The 23,629-nt window shown below is 42.2% G+C and overlaps 1 protein-coding gene and 1 long non-coding RNA gene across 3 annotated transcripts in view; one reads left to right on the forward strand and one right to left on the reverse strand.

The window, feature by feature from the left end:
- Window positions 1-23,629, reverse strand: part of LOC144305037 (uncharacterized) — a 100,932-nt gene that overhangs the window by 6,105 nt on the left and 71,198 nt on the right. For both annotated transcript variants that reach the window (XR_013372060.1, XR_013372059.1), the window contains exons 4-8: window positions 6,583-6,781; window positions 4,150-4,338; window positions 3,573-3,723; window positions 3,303-3,333; window positions 310-404 (exon numbers count right to left, since the gene is read on the reverse strand). This is a non-coding gene — a long non-coding RNA (uncharacterized LOC144305037). The remainder of the gene's footprint in view (window positions 1-309; window positions 405-3,302; window positions 3,334-3,572; window positions 3,724-4,149; window positions 4,339-6,582; window positions 6,782-23,629) is intronic.
- Window positions 4,185-12,222, forward strand: DPPA4 (developmental pluripotency associated 4). The gene is made up of 6 exons (XM_077883772.1): window positions 4,185-4,446; window positions 5,773-5,933; window positions 6,020-6,070; window positions 6,457-6,748; window positions 8,635-8,830; window positions 11,846-12,222. The coding sequence occupies exons 1-6, from the start codon at window positions 4,185-4,187 to the stop codon at window positions 11,874-11,876; spliced, it is 993 nt and encodes a 330-aa protein (XP_077739898.1). The 3' UTR covers window positions 11,877-12,222.

Genomic DNA, 23,629 nt, shown 5'->3' on the forward strand with positions numbered 1-23,629 from the left:
CTGAGCTCCAGCCTCACAGCCCTAATTTTGTTCCTGAAAGGAGTTAAGCTGATCCCTCCCCTCCTCCTATTCAGTGAATTCGGTTCTCCTGGTCCTTCAAATCTCTTTCCTGACTTCCTAGATGAGGTCAAAACCCCTATTCTCAGGCCACCAAATGTAGGGAGCTTTTGCCTTTGAGGTGTCATAATTGAGTAGTTTTCACTGTTTCGGTAATATGGATAAATCAATTTAGTGCATTTTAAAAATCCTATAAAAGACTGTATTAGTAGTTATATTGGTAATGAGTCACTTAATGTCTGATCTTCCTACCAGGCTGGAAGCCCTTGAAGGCAAGGTCCTCCTCGGCTTTTGTCCACCACTGTATCTCCTGTACTAAGCGCACAGCAGCTGTCCATGTATCAAACCTTTTTGTTCAATAAATGAATGAGAGGTTCAATTATGAACATTTTCCCAACTAAGGAGGAGCAGAATTTAACACCTTGACATAAAAACATTTTAAAAAGCTGCAGTTTTCATTTTAACTAGTAAATATTCGTAAGAAATTTTACACATAAATCTACTTCTCTAAAAAAACAAACTTACATATATTCCTATTTTACATTTGAGAAACCAAAGCACAAACGCATTGTATGTGTTGAAGATTGCTTTTAAATCATCACAATTCCAGGACCAACAAAAGTATTAGGCTTTTTGCTTCATTGGAGAACTCAGTATCATTATTCCCAATTATGCTCAAATATTTAAAAAATTTAATTGTGTTAATCCTTCTATATAGGACGTTAGCTAACCTGATGTTGTTGTTTTTTTTTTTTTAATGGTTGGTGCAATTCTTTCAGAAATTATATTCCCCAAAATCATAGTAGGTCTAAGAATTCCTAAATCATAATATCAATACATACTCCACCTATTAATACAGAAATTATAGATTGTACATTGCCCAGCATGAGACGTCTCAATATATGGGTTTGTACTTAATTTAGAATTTAGCAATTTTACTTCCAGTTACACTGGGAATAGAAAGATGATTCAATCAGATACTTTTATATATTATATAAATCTTACCTAGTAAGTATTTACTGGTTGTTGCCTATGAGCCAGGGTAAAATATTTATCAGTCAAAACTTCCATAAGATCTCCCAGATAATCTAGATCCTTTTTTTTTTTTTTTTAAATAATCTAGATTCTAAATACTTGCTTTCTTCTTGGGTGTTTTGGGCTTGCTCAATCCTCATACTTCTTTCTCCACTCCTGGGTCCCATTTACTTATGTCCTACGTCCACGTATTTCTCTATAGGATACTACACCTCCATTCTGGGTAAGGATCATCTCTTCTTCATCATTTTGGGGCACTCAATGAGATATAGGAAAACAAAACAAAGGTGCATAGTAGACTTTGTAACCCGATGGAGGAAGGTTTGAATCCCACTATCACTAGTTCTTAACAGAGAAAATTTCTTCACTTCACGTTTCTGATCTCCCACAGTTTTACAGGGAGGAGCAATCTGAGCAGAGGTATTTTCAGACTATTTTTAAAGAGAGAATCTTGGCCTTGTTTGGGAATTAGTAGGTTAGGGGCTTGTGGAGTAGAATAAGGCTCCCCTAGATGTGATTTCTGGTTCTCACTGTGTCCTCCAGCAAGTTACCAATATAATGTTATACATACTTGTGTCATCCCTAAAATGGAGGACAATAAAATAATCGCTGTTAACTTTTAAACCTAAACTTTGGTACAAAACAAACACTCAATTGATTTAGAAACTACTCATTAAAAAAAAAAAAAAAAAAAAGAAAGAAACTACTCATTAGTTGTTGGCAGATGGGAAGATGCTAGTTATTATGAGTACAAACAGAAAGCTGGAGTTGTGATTGGTTGAGTAGCTTGCTTAAGAAATAAAATGTCTGTGGGACAAAAAAAAAGGTTTTGCTTCCTTCAAACCACCAGTCCAGCCCTGGAATTCTATTGTTTCCACAAGTTGCCTCACTAAATTCCTTCAAACATCCGGTTCAGAAGTCTCTAGGAACTTTTGTTTTTCCCTTGGAATTTCTCAGAAGGAGTTTCCAACTTCCTAATGTCTCCAGAGCCACACCGTAGACCGATTATGTTAAAAAGCTCACAAAAAAGTGGTAGGATTGGTACTACTAATTAATTCATACAAGAGTCATCTCACGGATAAGAGAGTACACAAAATTAGCATTCACAAATTGGGGGAGAGGCGGGGGAGGAGGGAGAGGAAGGAGAAAAAGAAGAGCGCCTTTGGGTGACAGGAAGTGGGAGGAGACTTTTAAAGGAGCAATTTTGGGCCCGGGGCCATTTCAGGAGTAAGACTTTTTGTCAACCTTGACTTCTCTTTGGATATGGAGAAAGCAAAAGGCAAAAAGGTAAATACAATTTTAATGGGTTTGTTTCTGTCTGTGAGAGTCTCGTGTTTCTCTCTCCTGCTAAGTATACTTGATCCTTCTTTTGAGGAGAAAAGAATGTGCTTTAGAATTTTCTCTGGTTAAAAAACGACAACAACAACCGTAAAGTCCTAACTAAGGATTGCATCCTGCTAAACTGGGGAGGGAGGAACAAGAAGAAATGGGGCTTCCTATTTCTGTTTTGAAAAGATGGTTTATCCCATCCCAAAATAAGAATTTCGTATCTAGGCTGAAGAGGAGTGGTAACCGGAGAAAAGGGGAGGGGAGGGGGAAACTTTAGGAAGAGGTAATGGAGCTGAGGTTGTAGGAGAATTAGATTCTTTGATTTGCCCTCAACAAACACTGGTCCTAAACCGAAAGTGCCGAACCTATCTTTGCCCAGGGCCACTGGGCCTAGGGAATTATCCAAAGCCAGACATATTGACCAGCACCACAGAAATTAAAGGTAGGAGAGGCTTTGGGGCACGTAGTGGCTCAGCTGGCAAAGCATCCGACTTTTGACCTCATGGTCTCTCCTAGTCAGTTCAAGCCCTGCAATGGGTTCCAGGCCAGGCGTAGAGCCTACTTCCAAAAAAAAGAAAAAAGAAAGGCAGAGATGCTTTGACACTTTGCAGTGGAATCGAGCCACGGTGCTAAGGGAATCTGAGCACTTTCAAGAGTCTCTTAGAACCATCATTTTTGCCCTCTCAATTTTAAGGCTTTAGTCTGGCCCCAAAGTGAGGAGTTTGTAAGTAAGGCTCTGCAAACATAAAACCTGAATACGAGTGGAAAGCTGCTATAGAGATGTAAAATGCCATACAAATGTTAATTTGTCCTGTACCCCCCACCTTGGGGACACTGGAAAGGATTTAGTTAGGGATTTTGTGTCCTTCTGAAATGCCTACCTGTGTTCCCATAGTCCCTGAGCCTCAGCATCTGAAAAACAAAATAATAAATTGTCGCCAGGCTGCTGTGGGGAGTAAAGGAAAGAGAATGAGAAATTTGTCAACACCTTATGCAAGAGGTTAGTTTCTCTATCAGTACCCCCACTGTTCTCTCCCTGCTGCTTCTTTTTTTTTTTTTTTTTTTTTTTAATTCTCTCGCTGCTTCTGGCTCAATTAGACAATGTTTGAGTGCCTCTGAGGAAAGAAAAATCCTGCCCTTAGGCAGCTTACCGTCAAATGGAGTAGCAAGCATGGATCCAATCACACCAGCAAATGGAAAACTGCCACTGATTAGCGGGAGAAGTGAGGCAATGCCTAGACTTGACTTGGTCTGAGACTGTTAGGAAGGGCTGCCAGGTGTAGGGCTACTGGAAATGAGGTTCTGAAGGAGAAGGAAGATTTATGGAAGTCAGTAGAAGGCTGAGGTGGTGAGTGACATCCCTCCGGGCCATGGTAACTAGGCTGGAAAGGAATTCTGTGAGTAGCCCTTGGGCAATGGGGCTGCTAGGCTGAATTAAAGACATTTGTGTATCTTCAATGAACCACTGAATAAGTATATAGAATCCCTCTGGCAATAGCAGGGAAAGCTTTCTTGGGAAGAGGTCCAGAACAAAGGAATGGGGGAGGAAAATCTTCAGGTGAGAGAATAATGGATATGGTGACTGATGTAAGGGCTGCCCCCCACCCCCCAGACACACACACAAAGAGCCTAGTTTCTTCCACATCTGTGGTTTGTTTGTACCCCCATTTTCTCTCTTTTCTCATATTTTCAAATCAGCCTCCCATCTTCCCTGTCTTACAAGCAAACCTGAGGTTAAGGTGATTTCCCAGAGGAGAATCCACATGCCAGTGGTGGATAGGGACCATGCTGGCGCCGTGGATGCGAGTTATCTTGAGGCAGGTAGTGTGTGCGGTGGTGGGAAGAGTGACTGGCTCCTCTGTCGCCGGCAGGGCTCCACGAAGTCGGGGGAAGACTACCTGGCTGGCCAATCCCAACCTGTGTCGGAAGAAGCCAAAGAGAAACAGCAGGCGTACGGTGAACCAAAGTTACCAGGAACCTCAGCAAGTGGGACCAAACGGAAGAGATCTATGAAAGAAGGCAAAGGTAAGAAGTCGACAAGCCCCCAACTCTCATTGCCTTGGGTTTAAGAAAAGCATGGAAATTTTCTGAAGGAATAGGAAAAGTAGGAAAGGGGGTCCCTGGGTGGCTCAGTTGGTTAAGGGTCTGTCTTGGGCTCAGGGTCCTGGGACCCAGCCCTGCCTCAGGCTCCCTGCTTCTCCCTCTGCCGCTCCCCCTGCTTGTGCTCTCTCACTCTTTCTCTCAAATAAATAAAGTCTTTTTTAAAAAAAAAGAAAAGAAAAGAAAGGAAACCTAGGAAAGAAAAATGGCCCTGTGTTCTGAAAACCCTCCACTTTCTTTGGGGCCCAGCTTACACGCCTCCCCTCCCTTCAGCCGCCTCTGTGAAAACTGGTGTCTTGGGGTCTCCAAGCTCTGACCATATATTTGGGTCCGATTTTGCCTTCACTCGCTACTCAGTGTTAAGGATCTCAATGTACAGCGATTCAGGGACAGACTGCTCTAAATTTGAAATCCCATCCTTGAAGCCCCCCTTTATTTTTGTAAGAATTGAGTTTAGTACTTACGCTCGCTGGGCCAGGTGGGGTGGGGTGCAGACTCGGTTGTAATTTATATGGAATAATTAGTTAGCAATGCCTACATTAGACCTGGCTAGGCCTGTGCCCTCGATAAACCCTGTTAGCGTGGGGATAGTTGCCTGTTCCGGAGGTGTGTTCTGGAAGTCTCCGCTGAACAGTGGGAATGTGTGAGAGAGCTGTGTGCAGGGAGCCCGGAGCACTGCCCTGAGTGGGGTGGGGCTGACCCAACTCCGAGAATGGGTGGCTGTGGGTAGCAATGCCCAGTGGTTTGTTTTGTTCTTTGGTGAGAGGACAAGGCACCCCTGAGGTCTTATGATGTCATGTTTAAAATTGCTCTCATTCCCCTGGCTGGGGAGCAAGTTCTCTAATACAGCCTCCTTGGAGTCTGTGGGTTTAGGTGCTCACAGATGAGCAAGTAGGAAGTAAAAACTGGAGATTCAGTATTAAGTCAGTCCCAGGTTTGAGGTTCTGTCCTTTAGGGTTTTTTTTTTTTTTCTTTTTTTAAGATTTTATTTATTTATGTGTCACAGAGCACAAGCAGGCGGAGAAGCAGGCTCCCTGCTGAGCAGGGAGCCCAATGCAAGGTTCAGTCCCAGGACCCCGGGATCATGACCTGAGCCACCCCGGGGGCCCCTGTCCCTTGGAGGTTATGGGGTCGTTGGCAAGTCATTAACTATACGGTGGGGATTGGACTGTACAACTGAAAGTTGTACTTGGACATTTTAAAAGGCCACACAAAAGTGAGGTATTACTAATTTCATCCATTCTCCTCCAGCTTCCTGTTCAGAAAAGACGGCACAAGAGAGTACAAGAGTAAGAATTCGGAAGAAAATCCCAGTTCCTCCATTACCTTCGAAACTGCCACCAGCCAACTTGCTTCACCGAGACATCCTGCGGGCCTGGTGCCAAGAACTCAAGCTGAGCACCAAAGGCCAGGTGATGGCCCAGGGTTGGAGACCTTGCTCCCGGGAGGAGGGGTAGGATCCTTACTTGATTGTTAACTCATTTTTCTCTTGTCTTAGAAATTAGATGTATATAAGCGAATCTGCGAATATGCTTACCCAGATCAAAAGGTAAGTGACTTGACCCAGTGGAAGGCTTAGTTCTCTTTCTTTTTCTTTTTTTTTTTTTTTTTTTTAAGATTTCTTTATTTCTTTATTTATGATAGACCTAGAGAGAGTGGGACTGGATCCCTGGACTCCAGGATTGGGCCCTGGGCCAAAGGCAGCGCTAAACCACTGAGCCACCCAGGGATCCCCCCTTAGTTCTCTTTCTAATGCCCTATTTTAGCATCACAAAGTCGGTGGAGAGCTGGCCTTAGCCCCTCCTTCCCTCCTTCCACTCCTCCTTCTGAGGAAGAACAGCACCCCTTACCCCCCTTCTCACCAACATTGTGAAAATCATAAAAATGAGGCCAGCACTTCTGACAGCACCTTAACCTTGTAAACCCTGTTTGTAGACAAACATTCCTGTCACCGCAGAGGAGGCCAAGATTCTCACCCAGACACAAAGAAGGTTGATGATGGACAAGGGGGAAATGTCTCTGGAAAGTCCTGGAACAAAGATACCTTCTGATGGAACCTACCCTCCTGAAGTGGCTGCCCCCGCTGAGGGGTCTGATGCTCTCCTGGAGGGGGTCAATACTGTTGTTGTGACCACTTCGGCCCCAGATTCCGTGTTTGCCTCCTGGTCCAGAATTGCAGCCAGGGCTGGGAAGATGGAGACAGTGGCATCGCCACAGGAGGCCCACGGTAAGGCCGGGGGTGCCATCTGGTTCTGGTCCCCTTGAGGAAAAAAATGCTATTGATTATTAACCTCCAATCAATTTTAGGGTACATCAAAATCACGGAAAGGGTTGGGGCTTCCTGGGCCCTACCTACAGAGTTTCTGATTCGGCTCTGAGCTAAGGCCTGGGAATTTTCATTTCTAACAATTTTTCGGCCGGGGCTGATGATGCTAGTCTGGGGGCCGCGCTTGGGTGGCTCCGTCGGTGAAGCGTCGGTCTTCTGCTCAGGCCATGGTCACGGGGTCCTGGGATCCAGCCCTGAGCCCCCCTTCCTGCTCTGCAGAGTCACCTTCTCCCTCTCCTCTGCCTCTCCTCCCTGCTTGTGTGTTCTCTCTCTGTCTCAAATAAATAAATAAGATCTTTTAAAAAAAGAAAAGGAAAGGAAACCACTGCTACAAATTTTTTTTTATTATTTTTATTTATTTATTCATGAGAGACACAGAGAGAGAGCCAGAGACACAGGCAGAGGGAGAAGCAGGCTCCGTGCAAGGAGCCCGACGTGGGACTCGATCCCGGGTCTCCAGGATCACATCCTGCCTGGGCCAAAGGCAGATGCTCAACCTCTGAGCCACCCAGGGATCCCAACTGCTACAAATTACTGATGTCATCAGGAGGGAATGGCAATCTGTTTGGCTTTATTTTTCATTTCCCTTCTTTAAGGAATTAAAAGTAAGGGCAAGCTCAAAAATCAACTGCCTGAGCTTAAGCCCCGGATCTTCTAGCATCTGTTAAGCGAGTGACATTAACAAGTTGTTTAATATAGTTCCCGATTTCCTCATCGTAAAATTGGTTAAAAATCACACCTACCTCATAATGTTGTAAGAATTATAGGACATAAAATTAAGAGACCATAAACTGGTTAGCACAATGCAATGCCTGTTGAGACCCCGAACCTATTTCACGCAGGCCTTCCCAGACCACTCCGGTTTAGTCTATTGAAGGAAACCAGAGTGTATCACCCCAAATTATACCTATTCTAAATTGTTTTAAAATTTATAATAAAAACTGTTTTGAGCTAATGGCAGCTGAAGAGCAGCAAACCCAGAAAAAGTGCTCGACTGCCTAAAGGCAGGTTGTAGATTCTCTTTTTGCCAGAGACAATCACCTGAGGGGTGGCACCAGAGAAACCTTACTTCTTTTTTTTTTTTTTAAATATTTTATTTATTTATTCATAAGAGACAAACACAGAGAGAGAAGCACAGACACAGGCAGAGGGAGAAGCAGGCTCCACGCAGGGAGCCCGACATGGGACTCGATCCCGGGTCTCCAGGATCACGCCCTGGGCTGAAAGCAACGCTAAACCGCTGAGCCACCCAGGCTGCCCCGAAACCTTACTTCTTTGTTCCTTCCCATAGATTGAGCATCCCACTGTTTGTCTAAAACTGCTTCCCTTTTTCCTGTCATTTCTCTACAAATCCCTTGGTTTTTTGGAAAAGCCAGGATTCTAAGCTGCCATGTTCACTTTCACTGGTGGTTTCTTCCAAGTGACCTGTGCCAATGTTTGTGCCATTAACAAATTGGTTTTCTCTTGATCTTTTTGTTAGGAATACTGTGTTGCAGACCTAGGATGGGTAGAGGTAAAGCTTTGCCTCCTTTGCACTATCATTTACCCCCTTGGAGCTATACCACCTCCAACTATGCTTTCTTCTTTTTAGACATTTTAACAGGAACTGTTTTGTATGGTTTTCTAAAAAAGAGCAAGACAGAGAAGGTTGAGCTAGGATTCCAGGGTTCCTATCTTGGAACTGGCAAGAAAAGTAGTGGAAACAAAGACCATAATATATTCTCGACCAAAAGAACATTAGAATTTGGCCAGGCTGTGTTCATACTTGCCTCTCTTTTCTTCTTTAGGTGCCAAGTGGTGTGTGGTCCATGGGAGAAGTATGCCTGCAGACACAGAAGGTTGGGTTCACCTGCAATTTCATGCAGGACAAGCCTGGGTGCCTGAAAAGCGGGGGAGAGTATGCGCCCTCTTCTTGCTCCCCGCTTGTAACTTTCCACCCCCACAGCTGGAGGACAACATGCTGTGCCCCAAATGTGTTCGCAGGTAACTACCTGGTGCATTTCTACAAACTAAAACTGGACACCTGGTTTCTAGCTGGGGGAGATTGGAGATACATGTCAATCTTAAATAGCCCTGTATTTTGAGTTAAGTCTATTCTTAGGAAAAAGAACATTTAGAGGTCAGGGCTAACTGCTTCTACCTAGAGACCCTCCCATAATTATGGAGAAACAAGTCTTGATTAATTACTATATTACAGGTATATGCACTTCACAGAAATAATGACTAGCAAAACAACAGCAACAAAACCCTTTAAGTAGACTACAGTCTAATGGGGATGACTGGTATGTAAAGAGCTGTAATGCCATCCGATGACTAGTATCAAAGAAGAGGTTTCTTAACTTCAAGGAAGAATTGCCTAGATGGAAAGAAGGAGAAAGCTCATTTTTCAATAGGGACCAACGCCAAGGCTGAGAGAACTTAGGACAAAGTAGAAATTGTAAGTATTGTAGTGTGGCAGATTATGGTTAAAAAAAAAAAAAAAAAAAAGGGCCAGCTTCCTCCTAACAAAATGGGCATAATGCCTATCTGAAGTATTGTGAAGATTAGATGAGTGAATAAATGTAAAGTTCTTAGCCCTGTGTCTAACATGCAAACATTCCAAAAAATGTGGGTACTAATCATTCCAGCAAATGGGATTCCTTTCAGCGTCCTCATAAAGAGAGAAATATACAATGTATGCAAAAACCAGTTTGGGCTCAAATTGAGCTTTATAGATTTTTAAGTAATATCATTAGTTTGGGGTCTAATTATAGTAAGCTTTGAAGGTTCAGAATTTAACCAGTTGCCCATGGTGTTCTTTCAAAAGATGTCTTTAGTTATGTGATGTGATCAATGACATACCTTTGTAATCACCAAACAACCAACTATAAACTCACAATTATGAAGAGAAGAAAAAGGGTTTTCTCTATAATTTAAATTCTAAGCCAATTGAAATAAACATATTAAATGACTGGCTGATGCGGAATAGGTAAATTTGTTCTCTGTATAAACTAGACTAGCTAATTCATAAAGATTTCTGTCTCTAAATAAGGATGGGAAGTATTTTTATTAAAACAAGCCATTACTGGGGCGCCTGGGTGGCTTCGTGGTTGAGCATCTGCCTTCTGCTCAGGTCCTGATCGCAGGGACCCGGGATTGAGTCCCACATCAGGCTTCCTACATGGAGCCTGCTTCTCCCTCTGCCTGTGTCTCTGCCTCTCTCTGTGTCTCTCATGAATAAATAAAATCTTTTAAATAAATAAATACAAGCCATTACAATTGACAAACTCCGGGAGCGAGGTGGAGCAGAGTGAGCACAGTTCTGTGTTGAAGCCACAGGCATGGCATTGGCTCAGGGAAGGGAACAGTCCTCTTCTGGAATCCTGTTTGTACCAGCGACCATTTCCACAGCTTTACACACACCACTTCACCCTCCTGAGCCATGGTTCCCACATCTGTAATATGAGGAGCCAAGTGGACAGGGTGGTGTACAAAAGTCACCTATGGTATTAAAACTAAGAAGTCTTCAAGAAGGGACGCCTGGGTGGCTCAGCGGTAAGTCACTGAAAAGTTTACACACCTGTAAAGAAATTTTTATTCATAAAGGCTATTGTATTTAGGGATTTATATATATTCATGAGAGACAGAGAGAGCAGAGGGATAGAATAGGATAGATATGGAAAATTTTACATTTTTGAGGATTAGAGTGACAGGCACAGAATCTGGTGATTTGCTGGGAGATGGGCCACTGCAGGGTTTGAAGCTAGTGCATGCGGCGAGGCTTACATTGCCAAAGAGGGAAGGGTGTGAGAGCTGTCAGGACAATGTTGTGGGAAAGCTGTTTGTAATGTGTTTTAAGAGCCTAGCATCTTCTAACGGTACCAAGACAGAATCTGGCTTTAAGTAATATCACATGAAGCTGAAGAAAGTTCAAATGATACACTTGCTTGGATAAGATGAGACCCAGAGCAGTAAAGGACACAGGTGATTTGGTGATGCTTGAATACGGGGAGCGGACAAGTGGAAAGGGTGACTGGAGGTGTTTTCCAAAAGCACAAATGGAGAGATGTGGCAATAGGATGCTCAAAGGGCATTTCCTTTTATGCTGCATTGCAGACAGAGAGCCCAGGTGTGCTTCTGGGCCTACTTTGGGAGAGGGGCCTTCAGAGAGGCAGGACCAGGAAGAGGACTATCGCTCTGAATGGAGGGGTTTGGTGCAGCCCAGACTTGCCTCCCACATCCCTCTCCGCAGCCCTCCGTCGGCCTGCAGGGGGCCTATCATCCTTAGTGTCAAGGTTACTGAACACCAGGGGTCTTGGACAGCTGGCTGAGCATAGAAGCCTGAAGTGGGTGGGACCCTCAGGCTAGACCCCCCTCCACCAGCCAGGAGTGGCAGCCCCTGGACCCTGGCACAGTTAACTGTCTCCCACAGAAGACAAGGAGAGTGTGCACTTCTTTTTTCCCCCTTCTGGCTGTCCTACTTCCCGCCAATTGTCGTTGCCAAGAACGTTGAATAGAATTGAGGTCACTCTGGAGAGTCCTTTAATGACCTACCGAGGCCATTGGGCAAATGGTAAAAGGTCCACTCTGGGGCCTCTGCTGCCCATGGGTTGCCAAGGACAGATACATATTACGGAGACATAACTTGGCTAATAGTCCCAGTCCCAATGGCGTGGTTGCATGCTTTCCACTTACTATACTTTCTTTCTTTTTTTTTTTTTTTTGTAAGATGTTATTTATTCATAAGAGACAGAGAGGCAGAGACATAGGCAGAAGGAGAAGCAGGCTCCATGCAGGGAACCCGATGTGGGACTCGATCCCGGGTCTCCAGGATCACGCACTGGGCTGAACGCAGAGGCTCAACCACTGAGCCACCCTGGCGTCCTTCCACTTACTATCCTACAGTTTAAGGAAAAGTCCACCAGGGCAAACAGCATTCCTGGCTGTTTTCAAGGGTACAATTAATGTTTCTTCTTGGATCTCCTCTTTCTAAAAACAAACATTTTGTTTGCTTTATAGGAATAAGGTGTTAATGAAAAGCCTCCAATGAGCTTTCGATAGCAGGAAAAGGGACACAGCTGTGATTATAATCAATGGTACAAAGAGAACTACAATCAACTCCGTGGTGACACTGATGGCCGGACTGTTGGCTGCTCACACCCTCCATGCTTCCTGCTTACAGGGGCACAGGCTAGTGCATTGCAGATGTTACCCTCCAACCTCCATGGGGCCTGTGGCTTCATGGGTTGAGATGCAGGAGCTCTTAGATTTTAAATTGGAAGAGAATTTCAGAAATTACCATTCATTCTACTTAATAAGAAGAAAAAGTCATTCATACTACCAAACGTTTGCCCTTCTGAAATAGAAGTGACCTTAACTTCTTTTAAAGTGGGAACCTGAGCCCCGCCTGGCAGAGGGTTTGGGAGTGGGAGGTGGAGTGGAAAGTACAGGTGTGCTTCCATGCTGGATTTCTCTGCAATTCCAACTCCTCCAGAGACGGCTACACCCTCTTAGGTTCGTGACTTCAGGTTGTTGAGTATTTTAAACCAAAGGGAAAGCTGTTATTCTTTCCCACTCCCAGAAACATACTCTTAATATAGAAAACATTTTTTGATGTTTTCTTAATAACCTGAGACCTCTATGGTATGTCTCTGGGATAATAATATGGAACACTTTGCGGGTATTATTTCTACTTGTAACTATCTTGTGTGTTTTTCCTGCTTAAAAATATTTAAGGGTACTTCTGAATCATAAATTCATAATGTATTGGATTTTAAATTGTATATAAAATCATCTATTGTATATAGGAGGCCATATGCATTGTGGGCAAATTCTTAATATTAACTCAGGATTAAGCTAAAAATCATGATTTTCTTTGGCATGATTCTTTTTTAAAACCACTCAATGAAGTATGAGTAACATTTTAAAAAAGCTATACATTTAATGTATATAATTTGATGAGTTTGATTCATTTAGAATTTTTTGTGTCCTTCCTAAATTTATAGTCCTGCGGTTCTTAGAAAATATTTTTTTTCACTTGTGTTCTTATGGCAGATTCCAACATTGTTTTATTGTTGTGGATTTGGAGATTATGAAAACTTTTTCCCCCTCTAATGTACTGGAAGGAGTAGCAGAGTTAGAAAGTTTGTAACCATTAGGATATGGACAGATTTGGGCAAGAATCCTCAATAAATGTTAAAAAATGTTAAATGTTTGTTGACAAGCAAGATATTTATATGATCTTGCAGTGTCTCCACACCGATTACTCATTAATGGTCAGAGTTTTTCAGTGTAAAAAATAGTATATGCATTTGATTCCTTATATCTTATTGTACACATATTATTAATTTTAATTTTGCTTCCTTTTTAAGCTTTTTCTCTATTTTTAGTGATTGTTCACTTTTCTATTCCTTGGCCTTCCCAATCTGCTTTCAGATAGCTTCCTAGTCCTAACACACAAAAGTAAACTTTATAAAATCAGTTGTGTTCCACTACGAAGATGACTATCTACCCCTTTTTCCTGCCCCTAGCAAGGTGAAATCTCTAAAGTTGCATTTATTCCCCAGCACTCTATACTGCCCACAAGCCTCCCCCAGAATTTACTATAGTTTTAACTACCCTAGTCTATCCCTCCTTCAGTATCTCCCTCCCAGGGTCCCAAAATATTACCAAGGGGAAAAAAAAGCACTTGGAACTCAATATTCCATGCCTCAGATGAATTTAGTGGCAACAGGAACCTGCAGGATGATTTTGGTGTTTGGAAGAAACCAGGGGGAGAAATGTCCTATTTCCCACCTGCAAACCAAAGTAACAGTCCTGCGGATCTGTCTGCCCAGAAGCGCACGGGTGCTGTGAGCAAGATATGCGGTGCACTAGGAATGCTGATAGGAGGCCTCTGGAGCCAGCCCTCCAAATTTCTCCTGGCCCCAAAGGGACATGTAAGGCTCTCAAGAGTTGGTGTTGAAGCTTCAGAGTCGGTTTCTGCCAAGGCGTTGCTGGCTAAGGGCAAATGGATCTGCGTGAAGAAAGCCCATGAACTCTGCCAGGGAGCAAAATTAGAAATGGCTATGTCTCCAAGGATCCCAGCCCCAAGGAGCAGATTTGGGAGGAGAATGATGGTGAAATGTTTAAAATACTAACTCACTGAATTGGAATTCACTCATCTGAAAGTGCCTCGAGGAAAGCTACAGTTTCGCAAGATGGGCCTTAGAGAAAAAAGTTGGTTATGTCCACCTTGACTGAGTGTTCAGACTTCTCACCAGGAACGACACAAACAGAAATGTGCTTTCTGATGGGATATCTCACTGAGGGTATCCTTGCCAGAAAGATTTAATATGAATCTACTTGAAGAAGCAGGCAGTCCTGATGATCCCAATTATGTCAGCATGAAGCGAGCTTAGCTTGTGGGTGGCAGTTACTTAGGCTCATCCGTATGTGAAAATCCACAGAGCTATGTGCTTGATATGTGTATATTTTACCATATGTGAGATACATATCCTTTTTTTTAAAGATTTTATTTTATTTATTCATGAGCGACACAGAGAAGCAGAGACACAGGCAGAGGGAGAAGTAGGCTCCTCGCAGGGAGCCCGATGCGGGACTCGATCCCCAGACCTGGGGTCCCAGCCTGAGCCAGAGGCAGACCCTCAACCACTGAGCCACCCAGGCGTCCTGCTGCATATCCTTTTTAAAAGCTTACCTGGTTTGAATATGTTAGAGATCTGCCACATAAAAATGTGTTAGGTGGAGTAACAGGAAATTTGATTATAGAGCAGAGATTAGATGATACTACAGCACTGTTAAGGTCTTGGTTGTGAGAACTATGGAATTTGGATTTAATAATTGGTTAATAAGGGATGATGCATGGTGTTGTACCAACTTTTATGACTGGGATTTTTAAATAACCTTTCAAAATACCCTATTGCATATATGAAAAGATTCTTTTGAAATACAAGTCAAATCAGGACACTCCTCTGCTCAAAACCCACCTATGGATCCTGTTTCAGAGCCAGAACCGAACTCCTGGGGTTCCTGGGTGGCTCAGTGGTTGAACATCTGCCTTCAGCTCAGGTCATGATCCCAAGGTCCTGGGATTGAGTCCCACGTCGGGCTCACCGCAGGGAGCATGCTTCTCCCTCTATGTCTCTGCTTCTCTCATGAATACATAAATAGATTTTTTTTTTTTTTTAAAGTCCTTGTTGGGCAGCCCAGGGGGCTCCGTGGTTTAGCACCACCTTCATCCCAGGTCATGATCTCAAGGTCCTGGGATTGAGTCCCACGTCGGGCTCCCTGCATGGAGCCTCCTTCTCCCTCTGCCTGTGTCTCTGCCTCTCTCTCTCTCTGTGTCTCTCATGAATAAATAAATAAAATCTTTAAAAAAAAAAAGTCCTTGTTATGACCTCCAAAGCCTTATCTAAGTATTTCCCACCCCATACCTCTCACCTTTGGCCTCATCTGCTGTACCTTGTCTTTGTTGTTCACTGACCTTGTCGCTGGCAAAATTGGAAATGACCTTTCCAGAATGACCTTTTCCCAGAAGTTAGTATGGTAAACCTTTGAAGTCTTCTTTCAAATGTCACTTGATCAAAAAAGCACACTCTGAACCCCTCTTTTAAATCACAGGCTGTTTTTCAACACCTACCAGCACCATTTCTTCCCTCACCCTGCTCCTGTTCTCTATTTTCCTGTAACATCTCTAACATAACGTGTAATTTGTTATTTATTGTCTCCTACTAATAGTATGAAGGGATTTGTTCTTTTTGTGCACTTAGGTATCACAACTTCCTAGAACAGCCTGACATGGTTGGTACTCAATAAATGCTCAGTGAATGATAAATGGAAACGTTTGAAGTGAACCGTAAAAGGAAATGACTACAGATTACTTAGGAATCAATATAAAAAAATTGGTCTCTGTTCTCTAATGTATCACCACAAACTCACTAATTTTCCTCAGTGTTCTCTGGGACAATAAGTTGAGTCCCCTCTTGGAAAGAAAAGTATTCTCTGTTGTGTTTAGCACCCTGAATTCTGTTTTCTATTCCCACTGTTATTCCCTCTAAAGTACTATTTGAGAAGGCCACTAGCAAATTCTAAACTTCTTAGCAGGAAGTTCTCTTTTTTTCCCCAACACCCCATCTTCCTGTTTTAGAATGTGAAGTCCAACAGTGTTAAAGAGCAGCAATAATCCCCCAATATTTCAATCACCATTACCTGAAGGATAAGACATTACTGAAATTGCATTATGTTTTGAAGCATAAAAAGGAGAAGTACCAGGAGGACATGGAGTAGGGGGAGATCCTAGCTTACAAATATGGCATAACTGGACCCAGAAGACACTTCACTAGAAGGATTAACTAAGGTTATCTTGTTTTCTGGCTAGGGCGTAGCTATGTTGAAAATCTTGGGAGGAAGCAAATGATTCTAAAAGTGTTATTAATCTCTTCTGAGTCCATTACTTAAGGAACTATTTCCTGGAGAAAGTTTTCAGTTGACATCAAATTGAAGGGCAAATAAGCATTAAATTGAAAGAAAAAAAAAAAAAGAAAAAAGAAAAGAAATTCCAGCCAGTGGGAAGGGCCTGAAGATCCTGAGGTGAGTAGCAAACTGGAGGGCCAGGATGTTGGGAGTTCAGAGCCTGGGAACATAGATATTGGTTGAAACTGGAAAGAGATGGAGGCCCAGGCAATGCAAGACCTTTGTTTTGTCTTATAAAAACAAGCCTTGGGATGCCCGCCCGGGTGACTCAGTGGTTAAGCACCTGCCTTTGGCTCAGGGCATGATCCTGGAGTCCCAGGATCAAGTCCCACATCGGACTCCCTGCATGGAGCCTTCTCCCTCTGCCTGTGTCTCTGCCTCTCTCTCTCTCTTTCTTTCTCTCTCACGAATAAATAGAATATTTAAAAAAACAACACAAGCCTTGGGACCTCTGGCTGACTCAGTCAATGGAGGATCCAACTCGATCTTGTGATTGTGAGTTGAAGCCCCACGTTAGGTGTAGAGATTATTTAAAAATTAAATCTTGGGGATCCCTGGGTGGCGCAGCGGTTTGGTGCCTGCCTTTGGCCCAGGGCGCGATCCTGGAGACCCGGGATCGAATCCACGTCGGGCTCCCAGTGCATGGAGCCTGCCTCTCCCCCTGCCTGTGTCTCTGCCTCTCTCTCTCTCTCTCTCTCTCTCTGTGTGACTATCATAAATTAAAAATAAATAAATAAATAAAAATTTATAAAAATAAATAAATAAAAATTAAATCTTAAAAAAAAACCCTAAACTAAAACACCCAAGAGCTTTTAGAAGCTCAAGGGGCTAGGCTGAAATGTCAGGTTTGCATTTTGAAGAGATTATTTGCCTCTAGAGAAAGGAACAGAAGGCAGAGGATGTTTTACAAAGGAAACCAGTTAAGTATTCTTTCCAGCAAGAGATTTTGGCAGCTTTGGGCTACCTGGGTAGCTCAGTGGTTGAGCATCTGCCTTTGGCTCAGGGTGTGATTCTGGGGTCCTGAGATCGAATGTGACATCGGGCTTCTCACAGGGAGTCTGCTTCTCTCTCTTCCTGTCTCTGTGTCTCTCATGAATAAATAAAATCTTAAATAAACAAATAAAATATTTAAAAAAAGATTTTGGCAGCTTTGACTCTGGTGGACGGAGATAGATGAAGGAGGTAAGGTTGACAGGACTCATTATTGACTAGGTATTGGGACTGGGATAATGCAGAAAGAACAGAAAAGTGATTCTGAAACTGGTGTCTATTAACAAATGACCGCATTCTTAGTTCATTGTTTTATTCCATTCCTCCATCATCTCTTGTATTAAAAACCATTTGGGGACACCTGGGTGGCTCAGTTAGTGAAGCATCTGCCTTCCACTCACGGCATGATCTCAGGGTCCTGGGACAGCTCTGCATGGGATTCCCTGCTCATGGGGAGCCTACTTCTCCCTCTGCCTGCTGCTACCCCTCCTAGTGCTCTCTCTCAATCGAATAAATAAATAAATAAAATAGTTTTTAAAAATTTGGAAAGCAAGGTGAGTACTAGTACTAGAGAATAATCCCCATGTATCCTAAGTAAGGTGACATTTCTCTTTATGCATCTTTACCAAAGGATGGAAGTGGTAGGAACTGACTGTCAAGGGCACAAAGAACTTTTCTGTGATGATAGATTTTCTGTCTTGAGTGAGAAGTCGGCTATCACTTTTCAAATTTACCAAACCGTATACTTAAGATCCATACATTTCACTATAAATCCTACCTGAATTAAGGGAAAAAAATTATTCTGGAGATCAAAAAGGAAATGGTGTCTGTCATATGACTCTACTCCTAGGGTTCTGTATAGACACCTCAAAGCCATGATAGGTGACAAAGAGAAGGACACCAATCCATCAAGGGGATTTATAACACTGAAGAAGGTTATAAGGGAGGTTCCCAGAGACTGCATGAGAGTTCCTTGGTATTCCAGAACACATGCAGCTCTTAATGTTGGAAAACAAAGGTCAGAACTTACTACATTCTGCTCTTTCTTCAAAGCTCTGCTTAAATCTTACTTCTTTGATAAGCTACTTTGATATGTTCCAACTCTTAAAACTATCTTTTTTTTTTTTTTTTAAATCCATACTGTATTGGAAATCACTACATTGCTTATTGTTAAGAACACAACAGACCCAAACTTTTGGGATAGTTAGAGAAGTTCAACTTCCTTCCTATCCTTGAAGCTCAGTTTTGCTAGATGTTTTGAATGAAGATAACAAACCACCTTTGCAAGGTTGCTAGATTCAAAAAAATCATGCATGTAAAACAATTATGGTGTTATGCAAATGATAGGTACTCAGCCAAGAGTAATTGCTGTAATTCCTATTATGTTTTGTCTCTGTTTCCTGAACTGAGGTGATCTATAATTACCAAATACTTATTAGCCATTTTGATAGCTGCTTGGCTTTGGGAATTTATTTAATCTCTTTAGCCTTCTCAGATTTATTGAGGCATAATTTACATACTATGAAATTCATCCATTTTGATGTATAGTCTTATAAGTTTTGGCAAATGCATGTAGTCTTATAACTACCAACGTAAGATGTAGAGCTCCAATCACTCCAGAAAATACCATCTTGTCTCTTTGTAGTCAACTCCTATCCTCTCCCAGCTCCTAAAAACCAATGATCTATTTTCTCTTCTTACACTTTTGTCTTTTCCAGGATGTCTTGTAAATAAAATGAGTCTTGGTTCTTTAATTTAGTATAGTACATAAGAGATTGACTCATCTTTTTTGTGTATCATTAGTTTATTCCTTGTGATGAATAGTAGTATTCCATTGTGTGAATGTACCGTAGTTTTTCATTTGCCAGTTGAAGGGCATTTGGTTATTTCTAGGTTTTGGCAATTACAAATGAAAGCCACCATTGGGACGCCTGGATGGCTCAGCAGTTAAGGGTCTGCCTTCAGCTCAGGTCATGATCCTGGAGTTCAGGGATTGAGTCCCACATCAGGCTCCCTACAGGGAGCCTGCTTCTCCCTCTGCCTGTGTCTCTGACTCTCTCTGTGTGTCTCTCAAGAATAAATAAAAATATTAAAAAAATAATAAAGCCCCTATTAATTTTCCTACGTAATTTTTATGTGAATACTTAAGTTTTGGGATGCCTGGGTGGCTCAGTGATTAAGTGGCTGCCTTCAGCTCAGGGTGTGATCCCGGAGTCCCGGAATCAAGTCCCACATTGGGCTCCTTGCGTGGAGCTTGCTTCTCCTGTTTCTGCCTTTCTCTCTGCCTCTCTCTGTGTCTCATGAATAAGTAAATAAAATCTTAAAAAAAAAAAAAACAGTTAAGTTTTACTTGGGGTAAATATACAAGCAGGGAGATCACTTTATCATATGCTAAGTGTATGTTTAGCTTTATAAGATACTGCCCGGGGCATCTGGGTGGCTCAGTCGGTTGGGCATCCAACTCTTGATTTGGCTCAAATCATAATAATCTCAGGTTCCTGAGATGGAGCCCCAAGAGAGGTTCCCGCTCAATGGGTCAGCAGGAAGTCTGCTGGAGATTCTTTCTCTCTCTACCCATGACTGCTACTGTCACCCAACCCCTGCTCTCTCTAAGATAAATATTTTTTTTTAAAGAAACTGCTACATTTTCCAAAAATGGTTGTGACATTGTATTCTCATCAGAAATGAATGATAGCCAGTTGTTTTCTTTCCTCACTGACACCTGATATGATCAGTCTTTTAAATTTTATCCATCGTAATAGGTGAATAATGGTATCTTATTATGGTATTAGTTTACCCTCCATATAGCTTCTCAGTGGAGTGGCTATTAAAGTACTTTACCCATTTTCTATTGAATCATTTGTTTTCTTACTACTGAGTTTGAGGAATTCTTTATACATAAATTTAGAGTCAGAATGTCACCTTTCACAGCAAAATCCAACAGGGATCTTTTTTTTTTCCTACAGGGATTCTTGATGGGTTTTCTGGACCAGTGAATAAACGGCAAGAGTGGCATATCACAAGCCCAACAGAATGGAATAACTAGGAAAATGATATTTGGTATTGTGTTTTAATGTGTCAGGGATAGTTATTTTTCTTGCATTTAAGTATGTTCCTCTGTAAGAAAATACCTAGACTTGGGGCACCTGTTAAATAGAATGCAGCAGTGTCTTAGGAGTTCTACAAAATGGAAAAGGCAGTAATGGAATGCAATTAGGTTGTATGTAGGATGGTGGGTGTTATAAAATGAAGGCAATTGTCAATTGAGTATTTCTGTGCTAAATTCTAAGCCTCTGTTGCCTTAGATAAGTTTATATATCATGGCTGCAATCTGATACAATGACCTGACCTGTGGGTAGAGGCTACAAAAACAAAAAAGATGGCAAATATGTATGTTGGGTAAAATGTTAATGACCTGAAGATTAAAGGGTAAGGAGTGTAACACCTAGGTTTAACTACTGGGCCTGCTATTTTAGTTACTAGCTGATTTAGAGTATCTGTTACCTAAATGAAAATAATTATAATATTTACCTCAAAGGATTGTAAAGATTTAATGAGAAATGTAATATGCTTCATAAATTGTGCTCCATGCAAATATGATGAATGACTATTTCATTGAAATCTTTCTTAGCTTCTGTTAATATCAGGTTGCCCCAAACAGAATACTTCCCTGGCTGACAGTGTGCCCTCCATGGATGAGCTATCTTGAGATACTTTATGTAGCTGGTGCCAAAAAAGCATTTGAGTACTGATAGCAGGCTTAGTAAATTGGGAATTCATGCTGCTCAGAACAAAAAGTCATTTGTTGGGAAGCTAGTGATAATGTGAAGACAATTCTTATAATGAATTATTTTGCCTAATTTTGTATAAAGCAAGCCCAGAGAAAGCAAAAGGATAGAGAAAGAGAGGACATTATTCTTGGTCTCAACTTCCATACATTACTCTCTCTGTGGTCCATCCTGCTTCCACCTGTTTTGAACTATTGTAGTAAATAGCATTCTCTTGTTAATGGAGTAGCACCTTATTTTTGGGCACTGACACAAGACCTGCTTGCAAAATATGCTCACCTAAGCATAAGTAGTCCAGAAATTGTCACATTCAAGAAGAGGCTTGATATTGGCCAGTCCTGCAATGCTTCAGCACAGACCCAGTAGAGGGGAAAAGACTCAAGGGGCCACAACTCTTGACATGGCTAAAAGGATTGTGATAAGTAACCCAGAGCAAGAGGCTGCACGATTATTATATTCAAGGAGAAGAGTAAAATTAGAAAACCTTATAGCAGAAGTCTTCACACTTGTTACTCCCACTACCAGGTCCTGGACCCAAAAAGTCTCTAGTAAGACTGATAATAATAGTGCGTGGGGCACCCAGCTGGTTCAGTCAGCAGAGCATTCAACTCTTGATCTCAGAATTACAATTCAAACTCCATGTAGGGCGTAGCTATTACTTAAACATAAAATCCTAGGGCAGCCCGGGTGGCTCAGCGGTTTAGCACTGCCTTCAGCCCAGGGCGTGATCCTGGAGTCCCGGGATCGAGTCCCGCATCGGGCTCTGTGCATGGAGCCTGCTTCTCCCTCTGCCTGTGTCTCTGCCTCTCTCTCTCCCCGTGTCTCTTATGAATAAATTAAATAAATAAATAAATAAATAAATAAATAAATAAATAAATAAAATCTTAAAAAAAGTTTAGTGCTGATTAGGAAGAGGGAAGTAGCTCAAGTTTAAGCATCAGATAGAAAGGAAGTGATGGGTTAAGCTACTTACCATTTAACAGTCCATAGTTTAGAAAATAGTTTCCCATAAGGCATCTCTCCATTTGCCATAGCTCACTTTTTACTGGCAAATGTCAACATTTTTCCTAAATTGATTTCTAAGCCAAGTGATTTGGCTCTGTGCTTTACTCATCATCGAGTGTAATTACAATTTCAGAGAGAAATATAAAGTGTTGATGTGCTCAGCAGAGGAGTGCCACAACCTGAGTAAACCCGATTTCTCTTCCCTTTCTTCAAGACATTCAGGCAAAGTATCACATTATGATGTAGTGATCATGCAAATTTGCCTTAAAGCTCTGTACTGCAGGGGGAATAATTGGTTAGTGGCTCCAACGTTAGCTTCACTACCATAGAGTTCATGCCTACGCTAAAACTCCTCTCTGCTGTTCCCAGTCAATAAGTACAGCAGGAACTCTAAGGCAGGGTCATTCTTGTGGCTTAGACTCAGGGACTCCTCATCAGTCTTGCAATTGCACTACAGTTCAGGACTCTTCCTCCCAAGCCTCCCTCCCTCTCCATCATAGGGGTCAAGTTCATCATGCTCTTTCAGCTCTCCTAGCCTCCTGGCTCCCTTCTCGTTTTCCCTCATAGTTGTTTCCTACAGCAAGTCTTTTGTGTCCCTAATCTTATCTTGGCATCTGATGCTTGGAGGACATGAACAAAAACATGTGGTGCCAGGAGCAGTAGAAAAAAATGATAAGATGGGATTCTGGAACTGGCTTATTCACCTGCTGGTGAACATAAAAGGACCAATTCTGAGTGCTGTGTAAGGGATGGTTAGGCCCTCACACTCAGTGGTAGTTCAATTGCTAGAGATTTTAGTGGAGGTGACCTGGAAAAAATGTTCTGGTAGAGGAGAATGCCCTTGCAAATGCAATACTTCAAGCATTTGGAAAATAGAAATGTTAAGGGATCTGCAAATACAGTGGAATTGGCTGGTTATTGGTAAGCTGTATTAATGTTCAGCAATGGGATAATAAAGAACCGAGGGTCAGGGTCAGTAACAAGCATTGAAAGACTAAGCATGAGATGTGAAAGACCAAGAGCTTCTTATAGTTACAGAGGCCCATTTCACATGTTAGAAAAATGGACAGAGCTGGGCAGCAAACAGAAGCTCTAATAGCTAAAATTGCAAGACTACAGAGACTTAATATCTTAACAAAGACAGGTCTGTTGTGCTAAAGTCAGCAACCTGGTTGGGAAAATCTTGGACCCTGAAACACTGGGTGGAGACATTGAAATGAGTGTCTCTGAAAGTGTCAACTCTGCAGATCCTTAAGAATTCTCAGAACTTGTGGAGGTGGTCCATGGTTTCCCAGTAAGCAGTAGCACCACCTCTGTGCTGGAGGATGATGCACAGATTTCCTTTCTGTCAAAGGTAAAAGGTTAACAGGTGCCTCCCTCAAAAATTTTTCCAAACTGTGCTCCCAGCTACTACGCCAATAATTCTAGTATAACCCAGCTAAGGAAGTGATGGACCAGCAAGGGAGGGAAGAGACTATACACCAAAGACTCTGCAGACATTACCCAGCATGTACTGGCATAAGTTAAGGGACTAATTCTCAGATTA

The sequence above is a fragment of the Canis aureus genome, chromosome 35 (genome assembly GCF_053574225.1).
Source record: "Canis aureus isolate CA01 chromosome 35, VMU_Caureus_v.1.0, whole genome shotgun sequence".
Taxonomy (NCBI): Eukaryota; Metazoa; Chordata; class Mammalia; order Carnivora; family Canidae; genus Canis; species Canis aureus.